This window comes from Oncorhynchus keta, chromosome 17, assembly GCF_023373465.1.
Source record: "Oncorhynchus keta strain PuntledgeMale-10-30-2019 chromosome 17, Oket_V2, whole genome shotgun sequence".
In the NCBI taxonomy this organism is placed as follows: domain Eukaryota; kingdom Metazoa; phylum Chordata; class Actinopteri; order Salmoniformes; family Salmonidae; genus Oncorhynchus; species Oncorhynchus keta.
In genome coordinates this window covers 3016769-3036580 of record NC_068437.1, presented here as the reverse complement: position 1 = coordinate 3036580, position 19812 = coordinate 3016769, and the positions used below count along the sequence as shown (strand labels likewise).

General features: G+C 42.9%; 1 protein-coding gene across 1 annotated transcript in view; it reads right to left on the bottom strand.

The window, feature by feature from the left end:
* prr5l (proline rich 5 like) overlaps positions 1-19793 on the bottom strand; it is a 46352-nt gene extending 26559 nt beyond the window's left edge. Inside the window, exon 1 of the mRNA XM_052465230.1 lies at positions 19676-19793. Within this exon, the coding sequence (XP_052321190.1) occupies positions 19676-19777 (102 nt within the window). The 5' untranslated portion in view covers positions 19778-19793. The remainder of the gene's footprint in view (positions 1-19675) is intronic.
* Positions 19794-19812: the final 19 nt, after the last annotated feature.

Here is a 19812-nt window from a genome sequence, read left to right as displayed (position 1 = left end):
GTCTTCTCCGGACAAGCTTTTGTCCGGGTGCCCCAAAAAAATCGGAAAGGGGAATCATCAGCGAAAATGACTGTACCCCAGTCCTCAGCAGTCCAATCCCTGTACCTTTTGCAGAATATCAGTCTGTCCCTGATGTTTTTCCTGGAGAGAAGTGGCTTCTTTGCTGCCCTTCTTGACACCAGGCCATCCTCCAAAAGTCTTCGCCTCACTGTGCGTGCAGATGCACTCACACCTGCCTGCTGCCATTCCTGAGCAAGCTCTGTACTGGTGGTGCCCCGATCCTGCAGCTGAATAAACTTTAGGAGATGGTCCTGGCGCTTGCTGGACTTTCTTGGGTGCCCTGAAACATTCTTCACAACAATTGAACCGCTCTCCTTGAAGTTCTTGATGATCTGATAAATGGTTGATTTAGGTGCAATCTTACTGGCAGCAATATCCTTGCCAATATCCATGCCTGTGAAGCCCTTTTTTTGTGCAAAACAATGATGACGGCATGTGTTTCCTTACAGTTAACCATGATTGACAGAGGAAGAACAATGATTCCAAGAACCACCCTCCTTTTGAAGCTTCCAGTCTGTTATTCGAACTCAATCAGCATGACAGAGTGATCTCCAGCCTTGTCCTCGTCAACACTCACATCTGTGTTAATGAGAGAATCACTGACAGGATGTCAGCTGGTCCTTTTGTGGCAGGGTTGAAATGCAGTGGATTCAGTTCATTTGCATGGCAAAGAGGGACTTTGCAATTAATTGCAATTCATCTGATCGCTCTTCATAACATTCTGGAGTATACGCAAATTGCCATCATACAAACTAATATGTGTCATTCTTAAAACTTTTGGCCACAACTGTAGGTAAAGTTATTAAAGTGTCTATGCATAGATAATAACAAAGTAGCGGGAGCGTAAGGGGGTGGGGGTGGGGGGGCAGTGCAAGTAGTCCGGGTAGCCATTTGATAGATATAGATATTCAGAAGTCTTGGGGCTAGAAGTTGTTTAGAAGTCTCTTGGACCTAGACATGGCGCTCCAGTACCGCTTGCTGTGCGGTAACCGAGCGAACAGTCTATGACTAGGGTGGCTGGAGTCTTCGACAATTTTTAGGGCCTTACTCTGACACCGCCTGGTATAGAGGTCCTGGATGGAAGGAAGTTTGGCCCCAGTGATGTACTGGGCCGTACGCACTACCCTCTTTAGTGCCTTGCGGTCGGTGGCTGAGCAGTTGCCATACCAGGCAGTGATGCAACCCTCCAGGATGCTCTCAATGGTGCAGCTGTATAACCTTTTGAGGATCTGAGGTTGGTAGTCATTTTGGCAGGTTAGCTTAGTGTTCTTGGACACAGGGAATATGGTGGTTTTCTTGAAACATGTTGTTATTACAGACTTAGACACGGCGAGGTTGAAAATGCCAGTGAAGACACTTGCCAATTGGTCAGCGCATGCTCGGAGTACACACCCTGGTAATCTGACTGGCCTTCTGAAAATTGACCTGTTTAAAGGTCTTACTCACAATCGGCTGCGGAGAGAGTGATCACACAGTCTTCCGGAACAGCTGATGCTCTCATGCATGTTTCAGTGTTACTTGCATCGAATAGGGCATAGAAGTAATTTAGCTCATCTGGTAGGCTCGTGTCACTGGGCAGTTCTAGGTTGTGCTTCCCTTTGTAGTCTGTAATAGTTTGCAAGCCCGGTCACATCCGACAAGCGTTGGAGCAGTGTAGTACGATTCAATCTTAGTCCTGTGTTGACGCTTTGCCTGTTTGATGGTTCATTGGAGGGCATAGCGGGATTTCTTATAAGCTTCTGGGTTAGAGTCCGGTTCCTTGAAAGCGGCAGCTCTACCCTTTAGATCTGTGCGGATATTGCCTGTAATCCATGGCATCTGGTTGGGATATGTACATACAGTCACTGTGGGGACGACGTCATCGCTGCACTTATTGATGAAGCCAGTGACTGATGTGGTGTACTCCTCAATGCCATCGAAAGAATCCCTGAACATATTCCAGTCTGTGCTAACAAAACAGTCCCGTTGCTTAGCATCTGCTTCATCTTCATCACTTTTTTATTGACATAGGCCTAATGCCTGCACTCTGTTCACTAAAATGTTTTGAACTAAAACATATTCCGACCTACCACCCTTCAAACACATATCCCAACCAACCAAAATTATTTTAATTGCAAGATACTGTATCTGTCACGTGTGCTCCCTCTCTGGCCTCTAGGTCACCAGGCTGCTCGATAAGGCGCACACCTGTCACCATTGTTACGCGCATTAGCGCATAATGACACTCATCAGGACTCCATCACCTCCTTGAGTACCTGCCCAATATATGTCACTCCCCTTGGTTTCTTCCCCAGGCATCATTGTTTCTGTTCTTGTGTATCAGCATACTGCCATGTGCTAGTGTCATGTTCTTGGTTTTGTTATTTTATTAAAACGTTTCACCTGCACCTGCTTCCGTCTCACCGCCCAGTCATTGCAGTATCTAAGACTTTATACACTTTTCCCAAATGTATCATATCTGTAATAATTTTTGAATTATTTATCTGTATAAGAAACAAAACATAATTTCAATAGATATCCTTACATGGTATGTTATATACATCCTCCTATGTCTGATCGAAAATGGGCTAAATCCGACTCATGAAAGGTCCAGCTGCCAAATAATTTGACCCGTTCAGATGCCGAAAATCATTATGCTTCTTCACATGCAGGTGACATATCTGAGCATAAATTTGCACCATATTCAATAGTAGACTATACAAGGCACGGAAAGGCAAACATTGTCATATGTAATCCAAGTTGCTATTTCCAAAGCACATCTCTGCCATTTCTGTTTTAAAAATTCAGAATAGCAAATCCAGAGCTCCAATCACCATACATTTTCTGTAAAGATGCTAACATAGGCCAATCCTGGTAAAAGTATTTTATTTCATTAACAGAACATAAAAGTTGCACACCCTCAATATCCCTGCCTGTCCTGTATGTTAAGCTGGATGGGTGTTGATTGGCTCTTTAGCGGCGGTTCCTCGCAGTCCAGACCCAATGTCGTCTGTAAGCCACTCCAAACTGTCAATGCATGAATTAAGAATAAAAAAGTGTAGATATTGCAAGAAAATATTGTAATTTCACCTAGCAATACCACAAGGTACCCACTCTAACTGCTTCATTCATGATGAGGAAACTGGAACAAGCTAGCTAGCTAGATAGATAGCTAGCTAACTTGCAACTTGGCTATCTTATATCAAGGAGTAATTCAAAACACGCCTAAACTTTTTTAAACTGTATTTCATATTGAGCATGTGCTGAAAACATATCAAGATCTGGATTTGGACCTCAGCCAAGAGAAGCATTTCTGGAATCAATAGTGCTTATCTTGAATGTACTGAGAAAACACAGATATTGTCACATCCTGACCTTAGTTCCTTTTTTATGTCTCTATTTTAGGTTGGTCAGGGCGTGAGTTAGGGTGGGCATTCTATGTTTTGTTTTTGTGTTTATATTTCTATGTGTTTGGCCTAGTATGGCTCCCAATCAGAAGCAGCTGTCAATCGTTGTCTCTGATTGAGAACCATGCTTAGGTAGCCTATTTTCCCACTTTTGAGTTGTGGGTAGTTATTTTCCATTTCAGTGTTTTCACCATACGGGAGGACTGTTTCGGTTTTCCTTTATTCTCTTGTTCGTTTGTTTTCTGTGTTCAGTGTAATAAATATGACGAACACTTACCACGCAACATATTGGTCCAATATTTCATACTCCTCCTCAGACGAAGAGGACAATCGTTACAGATATGCAATGAATACAGTCAGTATTTGTCAACGTGAAGAGGGAAAATAGGATGTTGCATATCTCAAGTCCATATCCAGCCATAGGAAATGTCTATGTGTGATATTCGGAATAATCCCAATTGAAATAAAATAATGGCAGGGGAAAAATGTTCACGTTAGCTACCCCCTGTGAAACTGTGATACAGCTGCCCAGTGGGAAGCACCCATAGAGAATGATAGAGGCCTCTAGTTGCCAAAAGTCAATTTTAGCATGGGCAGCTCTATTGACAGCTTCCACCACGCTTCCATGCTGTCACAGACGCTATAATGGCACAGACACCTACAGCACCCGATGTCACAGGAACGCCAAATAGATCAACAACCACCCAAGCCACTGCCTGTTTACCCCGCTATCATCCAGAAGGCGAGATCAGTACAGGTGCATCAAAGCTGGGACAGATACTGAAAAAACAAATTCTTTCTCAAGGCCATCAGACTGTTAAATAGCCATCACTAGCACCTTACAGGCTGCCCTATAAACATAGACTTGAAATCACTGGCCACTTTAATAAATGGAACACTAGTCACTTTAATAACGTCCATATTTTGCATTACACATGTCATATGTAAATACTGTATTCTATTCTAATGTATTTTAGTCTATGAGGCTCCGGCATTGCTTGTCTTAATTCCATTCCTTTACTTTAGATGTGTGTAATGTTGTGAAATTGTTAGATATTACTTGTTAGGCACTGTTGGAGCTAGAAACAAGCACTTCGTTACACCTGCAATAACATCTGCTAAACATGTTTATGTGACCAATACAATATTATTTTATATAAAGTTGAGCTTTCTATCTATCTCTCCAGTCAGCACCCAGCTCCATACAACACCAGTGCACTAGTCATTCGCACTCATTGAGCAGCCCAATCAGCTACACAAAACGGTCTTGAGTGGCAACAAATCTGCCCAATTAGCAGATTTTCTTTCCATACACCCACTCCTTTCAACACCTCGACTCGCCAAAACTCCGATCGCCATATTGGGCAGTTACCCATACCAAAGATGGTGAATAAATGAAGATAGTTCACTCATGCGTTTTACCATTAAAAAAAAGGTCACTTCCAGTCTACATATATACCAATGTATAAGTGTCTGTGTCTGGTCTGGTCGTCTTCGACTTTCATTGAACCAGAAAAAAACTGATTGGGGTGTCTCGTTTCCTTTTCCATCTCTGATAGCAGGTATCACTGAATATGTAATTTTCCTGAATAATGTAGGTTATGTTCCTTTGCTCAGTCAGTGTATTGCATATTTTGTCGCAACTGCCCCTCGCTCACATGCCTGCCTCACCGGGGTCAACTTTAGAGATTCCTGTTTTTCTTCAGTCAAAAGACTACAATACCCACAAGTCTGTTGACGACCAAAGCAGCCATGACTGCAGTTATTTAACATAGAAGTCAACCTATTTCCTGTAGTTTCAAAATGATGAAATGTTTTGTTTCATGCAACAAAGTTTATTTTCATAAACACAACCAGTCATAATCTTCCCTTTCAGTCAGTCAACTTCAGTACAACATACTATAGGGAGACGCACTGTTGTGACTTCAGTTGAAGGATGTACAATCAGGCCAATAAAATCCGCGCCTCGCTCGAAGTCCAGCCTTCCATGGGTGATAAGGGTGAAGCTCTGATTCATTCCTTCAATTATTCCACTCTTCACCATGGTGTGAACAGGAACGATTCACGCTTCTAAAACAAACTGTTGTTTGTGCTGAAGTTTGTACTTTTTCTCATACGTTTTCAATTTTGTTTTTCAAATTAATTAAATTTTTTATTTCACCTTTATTTAACCAGGTAGACCAGTTGAGAACAAGTTCTCATTTACAACTGTGACCTGGCCAAGATAAATCAAAGCAGTGCGACACAAACAACAACACAAAGTTACACATGGAATAAACAAGCGTACAGTCAATAACACAATAGAAAAAATAAATAATAATAAGTCGATATACTGTACAGTGTGTGCAAATGGCGTGAGGATGTAAGGCAATAAATAGGCCATAGTAGCAAAGTAATTACAGATAGCTCAGATAGCTGATGTTTAAAGTTAGTGAGGGAAATATTAGTCTCCAACTTCAGCGATTTTTGCAATTTGTTCCAGTCATTGGCAGCAGAGAACTGGATGGCGGCCAAAGGAGGTGTTCGCATTGGAGATGACCAGTGAGATATACCTGCTGGAGCGCGTGCTATGGGTGGGTGTTGTTATCGTGACCAGTGAGCTGAGATAAGGTGGAGCTTGACCTAGCATAGACTTATAGATGACCTGGAGCCAGTGGGTCTGGTGATGAATATGAAGCAAGGGCCAGCCGACGAGAGCATACAGGCCGCAGTGTTGTGTGGGATATGTTTCTGCCTGGCCAGTTCCCCTCTCTCCACTGGGATTCTCTGCCTCTAACCCTGTTGCAGGGGTTGAGTCACTGGCTTACTGGTGCTCTTCCATGCCGTCCCTGGGAGGGGTGCGTCACTCGAGTGGGTTGTGTCATTGATGTGATATTCCTGTCTGGGTTGGTGCCCCCCCTTGGGTTGTGCCGTGGCAGAGATCTTTGTGGGCTATACTCGACCTTGTCTCAGGATGGTAAGTTGGTGGTTGAAGATTTCCCTCTAGTGGTGTCGGGGCTGTGCTTTGGAAAAGTGGGTGGGGTTATATCCTGCCTGTTTGGCCCTGTCCAGGGGTATCGTCGGATGGGGCCACAGTGTCTCCATACCACTCCTGTCTCAGCCTCCAGTATTTATGCTGCAGTAGTTTCTGTGTCGGGGGGCTAGGGCCAGTCTGTTATTTCTGGAGTATTTCTCCTATCTTAACCGGTGTCCTGTTTGAATTTAAGTATACTCTCTCTAACTCTCTCTTTCTTTCTTTCTCTCTCTCGGAGGACCTGAGCCCTAGGACCATGCCTCAGGACTATCTAACCTGATGACCCCAGTCCAACTGGCCGTGCTGCTGCTCCAGTTTCAACTGTTCTGCCTGCGTCTATGGAACCCTGACCTGTTCACCGGACGTGCTACCTGTCCCAGACCTACTGTTTTCAACTCTCTAGAGACAGCAGGAGCGGTAGAGATACTCTGAATGATCGGCTATGAAAAGCCAACTGACATTTACTCCTGAGGTGCTGACCTGTGGCACCCTCGACATCCACTGTGATTATTATTATTTGACCCTGTTGGTCACCTATGAACATTTGAACATCTTGGCCATGTTCTGTTATAGTATCCACCCGGCACAACCAGAAGAGGACTGGCCACCCCTCAGAGTCTGGTTCCTCTTTAGGTTTCTTCCTAGGTTCTGGCCTTCCTAGCCACCGTGCTTTTACACCTGCATTGCTTGCTGTTTGGTGTTTTAGGCTGGGTTTCTGTACAGCACTTTGAGATATCAGCTGATGTAAGGGCCGAGACGACCGAGACGATGATGGCTAAGCCGAGTTCGGGGTCAAGTTCATGCCCCCAGTCATGCGGTGATAGCATTTCTCACGGTTTACTCACAATTTATTTGTAGTTTGACGCGGATTGGAACAGAAGTTACCTAAGGCAACTTCCCTTTCTTGGATGCCGGTACCTCGGTTGGGACCGAGGGGCAGGAAGTGGAGAGAGACTTGGGACTGTGGTCGGAACAGGTGGAACTAGCATCCCAACAGTGGGAGACTTCTGGTTACATATATGGCCAAAGTTCGGATGATGACTTGGGGTGCATTTCAAACTCAAAGTAGACAGCCTTCGGCCCTAAACCCTCAGCCCTTGAATGATGTTTCACATCGTCACATTCGATTGTACCTTAAATTTCCCTTGCCCAAGCGAGGGAGAGTGATGATCGGAGAGGAATCATCCTTAGTGGAAATCTTGAAGTTGAGCTTAAAAACAACCAACCTAAAGCTATTAATGTACCTAGGAAGCTAACGTATCTATGCATCACTCCTCTCAGGTAGCTAGCTACAGTTACCTATAGCTGGCTAGCTAGTTTTATAGTTTGGTCATTTATTCCAATAAACTTCAGAATACCCAAAAATATGTTTATGAATCTAGCTACGTTTTATAGGCTCCTCATTACCAGACTAAGCCAATTTGCCAACGCTTAAACCAGTGTTTAAATCTTTTTTTAGCAACCTAGCTCCATACTTTTTCCTGACATGCTGAAAATGCAGCATTGTTGTTGATTAAATTTGGCACTTCGCGGCCAGCAGAGTTTGACATATGACTGCAGTTTGTATTGAATTGTGGGTCATATCAACCCCGCAAGTCAAAGTTGTTCACTCCCTCAAGCTAATTCGAGGGGGTGTCACGATCGTTAGAATAACTGGACCAAAGCGCAGCGTGATCTTGGTTCCACATCTTTTATTTCTAAGTGAACCTCACAGCAAAACAAAAACATTAGATCTCAAAACGAAACGTGAAGCTAACAATGGTGCTAACAGGCAACTATCCATAGACAAGATCCCACAAAGCACAAAGGGGAAATGGCTGCCTAAATATGATCCCCAATCAGAGACAACGACAAACAGCCTGGTATGGTTCTCAATCAGAGGCAGCTGTCGATCGTTGTCTCTGATTGAGAATCATACTTAGGTAGCCTGTTTTCCCCATTTTGGTTGTGGGTGATTATTTTATGTGTCTGTGTTTTCCACACGGAACTGTTTCGTTTTCATTTTGTGTAGTGTTCAGTTTTAATTAAAAATATGACGAACACTTACCACGCAGCGTATTGGTCCGATCCTTCTTACTCCTCCTTAGAAGAGGAGGACGAAAACCGTTACAGAATCACCCAACCCAACTCATGCCCTGACCAAACTAACACAAAGACATAATAATGGAACTAAGGTCAGAACGTGACAACTCTGTTACTGGTGATATCTATCCTTTGTTTAGCAAGCCTATTTCAGAATTTAATTTAGTTAACACTATCTCAAATGGTGGCTCACAATGTTTAGAATTTTTGGTTTAGGTTGATGGAGTTTAGGTTCACAGCTAGCTAACATCAGCAAATGTGCTAATCTCTCTTCACCTACCATCTTCACCAACAATCACTCCTTACCCTCCTCCATACCATTGCATGCCTGTTTTTATCAGTGATGTATAGAAACCCTGGATTGCTGATACTATGTATTGGCTATTGAGAGGCGTTGAAGAACTCTGCAGTAGGAGCAGTTCTCCATAGGAATGAATGGAATTCAACAGTATTTCAATTCAATGTTAAGGACAAAATGACATGTATTTAATTGTGTTTTTTTGTGGGGACAGTAACATTAGTAATCTTTAAATATTATACTTTTTTTATTTGTATGTTGAGCTCACATAATCTAATTTAAAAAGTATGCATTAAGGTGTCTGTAATAGAACACGTGGCAAAAACAAATGCTATTTAAAGTGCAAAATGTAACTTTTTGGGCGACCCGACCAAATTCACATAGAAATATGAGTTATAGATCTATCATTCTACTTAAAAGCATGTCTAATAAGCGGTAGATATGTTCTATCAACCAATCAAATGTATTTATGAAGCCCTTTTTACATCAGCAGATGTCACAAAGTGTTATACAGAAACCCAGTCTAAAACCCCAAACAACAAGCAAGGCAGATGTAGAAGCCCGGTGGTTAGGAAAAACTCCATAGAAAGGCCAGAACCTAGGAAGAAACCTAGAGAGGAACCAGGCTCTGTGGGGTGGCCAGTCCTGTTCTGGCTGTGCCGGGTGGAGATTATAAGAGTACGTGGCCATAAGGCCAGATTGTTCTTCAAGATGTTCAAACGTTAATAGATGACCAGCAGGGACAAATAATAATCACAGTGGTTGTAGAGGGTGCAACAGGTCAGTACCTCAGGAGTATATGTCAGTTGGCTTTTCATAGCTGAGCAATCAGAGGTCGAGACAGCAGATGCGGTAGAGAGCGAGTCGAAAACAGCAGGTCCGGGACAAAGTAGCTTGTCCGGTGAACAGGTCAGGGTTCCATAGCCGCAGGCAGAGCAGTTGAAACTAGAGCAGCAGCACAACCAGGTGGAAATGGGGGCAGAAAGGAGTCATCAGGCCAGATAGTTCTAGGGCTCAGGTCCTCTGGGAGGGGAGGGAGGGAGGGAGAATTAGAGGGAGCATTCTTAAATTCACACAGGACACCAGATAAGACAGGAGAATAACACCAGATATAACAGACTGACCCTAGGCCCCCAGCGCATAGACTATTGCAGAATAGATACTGGAGGGCTGAGTCAGGGGTGGGTCGGGGGACACTGTGTCCCGGTCCAACGATACCCCCAGATAGAGCCAACCAGGTAGGATATAACCTCACCCACTTAGCCAAAGCACAGCTCCCACACCCCTAGAGGGATATCAACACACCACCAACTTACTACTGTAGTGACTCCCATTAATGTGATGACTGTTAATTAAGTATTTTTAATTGTTACTCAATTAAATGAATCATGTAACAACTAACTCATTAGGAATTTAGGGCACCACGGGAAAAGTTTTTTAACAAGTTACTATCTCCCGACTTAAACTCCAAAGATATCTATATATCTCTTACATCAATCACAGTCCATTATTAATTATTACCTCATCAGTCTCATTCTGAACGTTGCGTAAGCCTTGGATCTGCAAGAACCCTAGCCCTTCTGAACATTCAGTACTACACAAATTGATTTAATAATTTGTTGACTAACTAAATAATAACACAATACACATACATGAAATAAAAGTCCCTGGGGGACAGAGAAGATATGACGGCTTGTTACACATATGGAGAGGGAGGGGTAGGCAAAGAGAGGGAGAGACAAAGAGAGACAACACTTTAATATATTTGGAAGCTACGCTCACAGAAATATGAATACTTAGCACCCTAACCACCACTCATTCGGATTAGAAATGCAATATATATTTACGCACAGCTGCTCCTGATCGTCGTCTATCTGTTGAAACCAATCGATCCGTCTATGGGTAGTGGCTCGATGTAAGGCTCTGGTTGTCCACCAAAGGTCACAATGTCCTTCTTCTTTGTTGAGCTTCTCTGGTAGTGGAGTGTTTGTTAGAACACATATTTCAGATGTATCAATGGTTGCTTCTGGGGATTCTCCTTCCCACCTTGTGTCTTTAGTCAAAGTTCTAGGACCACTTTTACATGCACAGCTGCAGACTGTGAATGTTTCTGGTCTCCTAGGTGATCTTCACTTGTGTTGAGGTTGAGAGCTTTAGAGTTTCTAACCATTTCAACGTGTACACCACCGTCTCACGTCTTTTGGTATCAATGGTTGATTATTCAGGGTTCAGCTCCCGACCACTTTACACGCCAGTAGTAACCCAGCAATGTACAGGTCTCACCATTTTCCGTTGTGTAGCCACCGGTCCACGCTGTCTGGTCTTGTAGTTTGAACCATTTGCAACGTTTAGCTCGCGCTGTACATTGGCTGGTCCATAGAGTTTAAACTATTTCATAACATTCAGCTCATGCTGTCGGTCAGGCTGGTCTGGATCTTAAATCTTAGTGAGTCCTTTTAAGCTCCGTCATGTTCCGTCATGCTGACACGAACTCTGAGCTCACTTGGGCGTGGCTACTGACGGCATAGTTTGTGAAAAACAATTCTCATTAGAAAACTAAAATCACATTTCTATCTTATCAAAAATACTCTGATACTTCATCATTTATTTTATACAACATTTAGATGTAATCTTGACATATAGAATGTGCTTCCTTCCTAACTTACAGTTACTTTGTTATACCATCCTTAATGACATCAAAATAATAAACAATGTGACAGAATTATTCTTTAGATCCCCCCCGGACCATTCTTAACATTCCTATCTTATAAATATTGTTCCAAAGTTCATTCTCTTGGAGAAAAATGATTTTGGCAGCAAAAGTCTCTGGAACAAAGAGGTTTCCGTCTTCTCATACTAGAGAGCCAGAGGGTGGTTTCTGCAAACTATTTATGTTTGTTTGTTATGTCATAAAACCAGCCCAACTCACCGCTCTCCTCTCCTGTCAGCCATTGCCAGTTGATCTGGCACCTTTGAGCCTCACCAAGGAGAGAATCATGACACTACCCCGAGACTGAGTATAGCCCACCAAGATCTCCTCCACCTCACGAGCCCTAAGGGAGCGTAAAACCGGACAGGAAGATCACGACTGTGACTCAACCCACTCAAGTGACGCATCCCTTCTAGGGACGGCATGGAAGAGCACTAGTAAGCCAGTGATCCAGCCCCCGTAATAGAGTCAGAGGCAGAGAATCTCAGTGGAGAGAGGGGAGCCAGCCAGCAGAGACAGCAAGGGCGGTTAGTTGCTCCAGTGCCTTGCCGTTCACCTTCACACCCCTGGGCCAGACTACACTCAATCATAGGACCTACTGAAGAGATGAGTCTTCAGTAAAGACTTAAAGGTTGAGAGCGTCTGCGTCTCTCACATGGATAAACAGGCCATTCCATAAAAATGTAGCTCTATAGGAGAAGGCCCTGCCTCCAGCTTTTTGCTTAGAAATTCTAGGGACAATAAGGAGACCTGAGTCTTGTGACAGTAGCATACTTGTAGATGTGTACAGCAGAACTAAATTGGAGAGATAGGTAGGAGCTAGCCCATATAATGCTTTGTAGGTCAGCAGTAAAACCTCGAAATCAGCCCTAGCCTTAACGGGAAGCCAGTGTAGAGAAGCAGCACTGGAGTAATACGATCAAATTTATTGGTTCTAGTCAAGATTCTAGCAGCTGTGTTTAGCACTAACTGAAGTTTATTTAGAGCTTTATCTGGGTAGCCGGAGAGTAGAGCATTGCAGTAGTCTAATCTAGAAGTGACAAAAGCATGGATTAGCTTTTCTGCATCTTGCATTTTTGCAAGGTTACAAAGACAGAAAAAGTCTGTCCTTGAAATATTCTTGATATGTTCATCAAAAGAGAGATCAGTGTCCAGAGTAACGCTGAGGTCCTTCACAGTGTTATTTGAGATGACTGTACAACCATCAAGATTAATTGTCAGATCCAACAGCAGATGTCTTTGTTTCTTGGAACCTAGAACTAGCATCTCTGTTTTGCCCGAGTTTAAAAGTAAAACATTTGCCGCCATCCACCTCCTTATGTATGAAACACAGGCTTCCAGGGTAGGCAGTTTTGATTTGTTTGATCGAAATGTACAGCTGTGTGTCATCCACATAGTAGTGAAAGTTGACATTGTGTTTTCGAATGACATCACCAAGCGGTAGAATATATCATGAAAACAATAGTGGTCCTAAAATGGAACCTTGAGGAACGCCAAACCTTACAATGATGTGTCAGATGACAAACCATCAGAGACTAACTGATATATTTCTGACAGATAGGAACTAAACCAGACCAGAACTTCTCCGTGTAGACCAATTTGGGTATCTGGTATCGTGGTGCGCCATTTCCATGCGGCCCATTCTTAAGTTTAGTTTTTTGCATCTTTTACTATAGTTTCAAACAGCTGAAACAACAATATTTTTGGTTATGGAAAATATATTTCACAGTGGTTTAGATGGTATAGTGTAGAGAGTCATTGTACCATCTTATTTAATCACAAACTGAAATTAGGCAAACTATTATAGTTTTAGCAACCAGGAAATGGCGGAGCGATTTCGTCATAGTGCAACTTTAATAAATACATTTCTATATTTTTTACAATGGTGGGGGAGTGCCAAAATGGATGCACGGCAGCTTCAACACAGCGCACCCAATTGGTAATCTAGTGGATGAAGCAAGGTTTTAACTGGATAACTTGTAACCACTGAGGTATAATAAGGAGATTTCGTCCAAGATGTCCAACCGGTGTACTCCGTCCTCCATACAGAATGGGCGGTGCCATAGCATTTTGATTGATGCGTATTATCATCAAATGGAAGAGGACAAAGATTTAGGCAGCTAACTAGGATGTTTGCTAGCTAGCTAGAAACTTGGAGGGTGAAGGAAGCGAGACAGTGGATGGTGGACAGTGGACAGCATTGCAAACTCTTGGCATTCTCACAACCAGCTTCACGAGGAATGCTTTTCCAACCATCTTGAAGGAGTTCCCACATATGCTGAACACTTGTTGGCTGCTTTTCCCTTCACTTTGCAGTCCAACTCATCCAAATTCTACTGCAACCCTCATCCTCCACCCATTCTGCCATGCACCTTCTGTTAAAGGGCCCCAAAGCACACACATCCCTGGGTCTCTCGTCTTTTCAGTTCGCTGCAGCTAGCGGCTGGAACGAGCTGCAACAAACACTCAAACTGGACAGTTTTATCTCTTCATTCAAAGACTCAATCATGGACACTCTTACTGACAGTTGTAGTTGCCTTGCATGATGCATTGTTGTCTCTGCCTTCTTGCCTTTTGTGCTGTTTGTGCCCAATAATGTTTGTAGCATGTTGTGTTGCTACCATGTTGTTATCTTTAGGTCTCTCTTCATGTAGTGCTGTGTTGCCTCTTGTCATGATGTGTTTTGTCCTATATTTATATTTTATTTATTTTTAATCCCAGCCACTGTCCCCACAGGAGGCCTTTTGGTAGGACATCATTGTAAATAAGAATTTGTTCTTAACTGACTTGCCTAGTTAAATAAAGGTTAAATAAAAATAACAAAATGGGTTGAGGTAGGGTGATTATGGAGGCCAGGTCACCTTACACAGCCTGGAGGTGTGTTTTCGGTCATTGTTCTGTTGAAAAACAAACCAGATGGGATGGCGTATCACTGCAGAATGCTGTGGTAGCCATGCTGGTTAAGTGTGCCTTGAATTCAAAATAAATAACAGACAGTGTCACCAGCAAAGCACCCCCACACCATTACACCTTCTCCTTCACGCTTCACGGTGGAACTACACTTGCGTAGATCATCCATTCACCCACACCGCGTCTCACAAAGACACGAGGGTTGGATCCAAAAATCTCCAATTTGGACTCTAGACCACAGGACAGATTTCCACTGATTTAATGTCCATTGTTCGTGCTTCTTGGCCCAAGCAAGTCTCTTCTTCTTATTGGTGTCTTTTTGCAGCAATTTGACCATGAAGGCCTGATTCACAGTCTCCTCTGAACAGTTGATGTAGAGATGTGTCTGTTTCTTGAACTCTGAAGCATTTATTTGGGCTGCAATTTCTGAGGCTGGTAACTCTATTGAACTTGTTCTCTGCAGCAGAGGTAACTCTGGGTCTTCCTTTCCTGTGGTGGTCCTCAGGAGAGACAGTTTCATCATAGCACTTGATGGTTTTTACGACTGCAAATGTTCTTGAAATTTCCCGTATTGACTAAACTTAATGTCTTAAAGTAATGATGGACTGTAATTTCTCTTTGCTTATTTGAGCTGTTGCCATAATATGGACTTGGTATTTTATCAAATAGGCCTATCTTCTCTATACCACCCTACCTTGTCACAACACAACTGATTGGCTCAATTGCATTAAGAAGGAAAGAAATTACACAACATTTAACAAGGCACACCTGTTGATTGACATGCATTCCAGGTGACTACCTCATGAAGCTGGTTGAGAGAATGTCAAGCGTGTGAGGCAAAGGGTGGCTACTTTGAAGAATGGCAAATACAAAATAATTGTTTATTTGTTTAACACTTTTTTGGTTGCTACATGATTCCATATGTGTTATTTCATAGTTTTGATGTCTTCACTATTATGCTACAATGTAGAAATAGTACAAATACAGAAAAACCCTTGAATGAGTAGGTGTTCTAATACTTTTGATGAAATGGACATCCATATTGGACGAATTGCAATTCATAACATATTGTGTAAACTGCCACTTGTGTCAAGAACAGAGAGAATATATACTTTATTGTCCATTGGTTAGAATGGAAATTGTGTCTTCTGATTTTCCCAACACCCTGCAGTGCAGCACCCATGGGCAATGGCAGGAGATGGTACATAAGGAGCCTCCCAGCTACCAGTTTAAATGCATAGGTTGATACGTTGATTATTTGAATCAGCTGTGTAGTGTTAGGAAAAAATAAGGCTTGATTGAGAAACAGGATTAGGAAACAGAGGTTGGAGAGGCAGACCAGCAGCTGGAGCAACATAAAAATGGGAACTGAACTTAACTGGCAGCTGGAACACTGCTGGTCATTGATCCCATGGACCATCTCCAGCCATTGAGCAAGGCACCAAACCCCCACAATTGCTCTCAATCCAGGGGCTCTGCACTGCTGCTGATCCTGTGTCAACTTGTGTGTATTTGTTGGTGTTGGGAAAGGGAGAAGACACATTTTCAATTCTAACCAATGGATTATAATGTTGTATTAAATTCCTATTTGGAGTCACCCACGTCTTTATGTAGCCAGGTGGTAAAAGGGACGTTTATCTTTTTGCTGAGTTTATATGGACGGGCAATGTCAGAGCGGCATAGACTGAGATACAGTATATAGTATAGAACACAGTAAACACAGCAAAAAAATAAATGTCCCTTTTTAGGACCCTGTCTTTCAAAGATAATTCGAAAAAATTCAAATAACTTCACAGATCTTCATTGTAAAGAGTTTAAACACATGTTTCCCATGCTTGTTCAATGAATCATAAACAATTACTGAAAATGCACCTGTGGAAAGGTCATTAAGACACCAACAGCTTACAGACGGTAGGCAATTAAGGTCACAGTTATAAAAACTTAGGACACTAAAGAGACCTTTCTACTGTCTCTGAAAAACACCAAAAGAAAGATGCCCAGGGTCCCTGCTCATCTGCGTGAACGTGCCTTAGGCATGCTGCAAGGAGGCATGAGGACTACAGATGTGGCCAGGGCAATAAATTGCAATGTCCGTACTGTGAGAAGCCTAAGACAGCGCTACAGGGAGACAGGACGAACAGCTGATCATCCTCGCAGTGGCAGACCACGTGTAATACCTGCACAGGATCGGTACATCCGGACATCACACCTGCGGGACAGGTACAGGATGACAACTGCCCGAGTTACACCAGGAACGCACAACCCCTCCATCAGTTCTCAGACTGTCCGCAATAGGCTGAGAGAGGCTGGACTGAGTGCTTGTAGGCCTGTTGTAAGGCAGGTCCTCACCAGACATCACCGGCAACAACATCGCCTATGGGCACAAACCCACCGTTGCTGGACCAGACAGGACTGGAAAAAAGTCCTCATCACTGACGAGTCGCGGTTTTGTCTCACCAGGGTTGATGGTCGGATTCACATTTATCATCGAAGGAATGAGCGTTACACCGAGTTCTGTACTCTGGAGCGGGATCGATTTGGAGGTGGAGGGTCCGTCATGGTCTGGGGTGGTGTGTCACAGTATCATCGGACGGATCCTGTTGTCATTGCAGGCAATCATGCGTTACATGAAGACATCTTCCTCCTCCCTCATGTGGTACCCTTCCTGCAGGCTCATCCTGACATGAACCTCCAGCATGACAATGCCACCAACCATTCTGCTCGTTCTGTGTGTGATTTCCTGCAAGACAGGAATGTCAGTGTTCTGCCATGGCTAGCAAAGAGCCCGGATCTCAATCCCATTGAACACGTCTGGGACCTGTTGGATGGGAGGGTGGGGGCTAGGGCCAATCCCCCCAGAAATGTCCGGAAACTTGCAGGTGCCTTGGTGGAAGAGTGGGATAACATCTCACAGCAAGAACTGGCAAATTTGGTACAGTCCATGAGGAGATGCACTGCAGTACTTAATGCAGCTGGTGTCCACACCAGATACTGACTGTTACTTTAGATTTTTATCCCACCCTTTGTTCAGAGACACATTATTCAGTTTCTGTTAGTCACATGTCTGTGGAACTTGTTCAGTTTATGTCTCAGTTGTTGAATATTTACACGTTAAGTTTGCTGAAAATAACCGCAGTTGACAGTGAGAGGACATTTATGTTTTTGCTGAGTTTATATACATACAAGTGACATTATTTAAAGTGACTAGTGTTCCATTTATTAAAGGCTTCAGCCTTTCTGTGCTAGTGATGGCTATTTAACAGTCTGATGGCCTTGAGATAGAAGCTTTCCCACCTGGACAAAAGGAACACCTATGTGAGAATGCTATTCATTGACTACAGCTCAGCGTTCCATACCATAGTGCCCACAAAGCTAATCACTAAACTAAGGACCCTGGGACTAAATACCCCCTCTGCAACTGGATCCTGGACTTCCAGATGGGCCGCCCCCAGGTGGTAAAGGTAGACAACAACACATCTGCCACGCTGATCCTCAACATGTGGGCCCCTCAGGGGTGCCTGCGTAGTCCCCTCAGATCCTCAAAAAGTAGGCTGTTCTATCTGCTACCGCACGGCAAGAGGTAGCAGAGCGCCAAATCTAGGTCCAAAAGGCTCCTTAACAGCTTCTACCCCCAAGCCATAAGACTGATGAACAATTAATCAAATGGCCACCTGGACTATGTGTATTGACCCCCACCCCTTGTTTTAACACTGCTGCTACTTGCTGTTTATTATCTATGCATAGTCACTTTACCCCTATATGTACAAATTACCTTGACTAACCTGTACTCCCGCACACTGACTCTGTACCGGTACCCCCTGTACATAGCCTCATTATTTTAATTTTATTGTATTACTTTAGTATTCTCTTCTTTTGTTTATTTAGTAAATATTTTCTGAACTATATTCTTAACTGCATTTTTGGTTAAGGGCTTGTAAAGTAAGTATTTCACACTAAAGCTACACCTATTGTATTCGGCACATGTGACAATTACAATTTGATTGGGAGAGAGCGAGATTAATAAACTTATTAGGCCTACCTGTAATGATTGATAGACTGGCAAATTGTTCTTCAGAGGATTGGTGGAATGACCCACTATTTTCTTACTGTATCCATAAACGGAAAAAACATGGGTCACGCAAAACATGACAAGCTTTCCGTTTTGGTCAACATGCAGTTTATGACCAATGTACTTTGTGTTGTATGGTACAGCATTAAGATTCCGTGCACCCTAATAGAAAGCCCCCCCCAAAAAAATCCTTTATCAAATACACTGGAAACCTGCTATGTTTTGGCATAGCCTTTTATCTATAATCAGAGGGATTCTTCACTTTCAGCTTGATCATTAACGTGCAGTTAATTATAATTATAGAAATATTCCATAAGCTTTTCTGACTTTTTCCATCATAGAAACAAACTGGTTGGTAAAGTGGCTCTGTTTCATTGTGCAAAGGAGTAGGTGGTTTCTTGGCAAAAGGAGTAGGGTAGAACCCTTAGAAGATAGAATCATTCTATGTATAACCCTTCACGGAGGGTTCTAGGTATCAGACTGTTAAACAGCCATCACTAACATTGAGTGGCTGCTGACTCAACTCTAGCCACTTTAATAATGGAAAAATTGATGTAATTAAATGTATCACTAGCCACTTTAAACAATGCCACTTTATATCATGTTTACATAGCCTACATTACTCATGTCATATGTATATACTGTACTCTATACCATCTACTACATCTTGCCATCTTGATGTAATTAAATGTGTCACTAGCCACTTTAAACAATGTTGTTTTATATCATGTTTTCATACCCTACAATACTCATCTCATATGTATATACTGTACTCGATAACATCTACTGCATCTTGCCTATGCCGTTCTGTACCATCACTCATTCATATATTTTTACACTTGTGTGTATAAGGTAGCTGTTGTGAAATTGTTAGGTTAGATTACTTGTTAGATATTACTGCATGGTCTGAACTAGAAGCACAAGCATTTCGCTACACTCGCATTAACATCTGATAACCATGTGTATGTGACAAATAAAATTTGAGTTCTAGGTAGAACCTTTAACAGAGAGTTCTACATAGAACTCTTCATATACCTAGAACCATAAAGGGTTCTCCTACAGGGACAAGCCGAATAACCCTACATGGTTTTAGTTGGAACCCTTTTCTCTATACGTGTATGTTTTGAGACTACATTGCTGGGTTTACCTGGCATCGTGCCTGATGATAGGGTTGACGCATAGATCTCAGCAGCCTTCCCACTCGACCGGCCGATGCAGCGACCCTTTTCAAAGACAGATAGCCAGTCATGAACTTCCGTCCATATGTCGGTCCCGTCTGTTGAT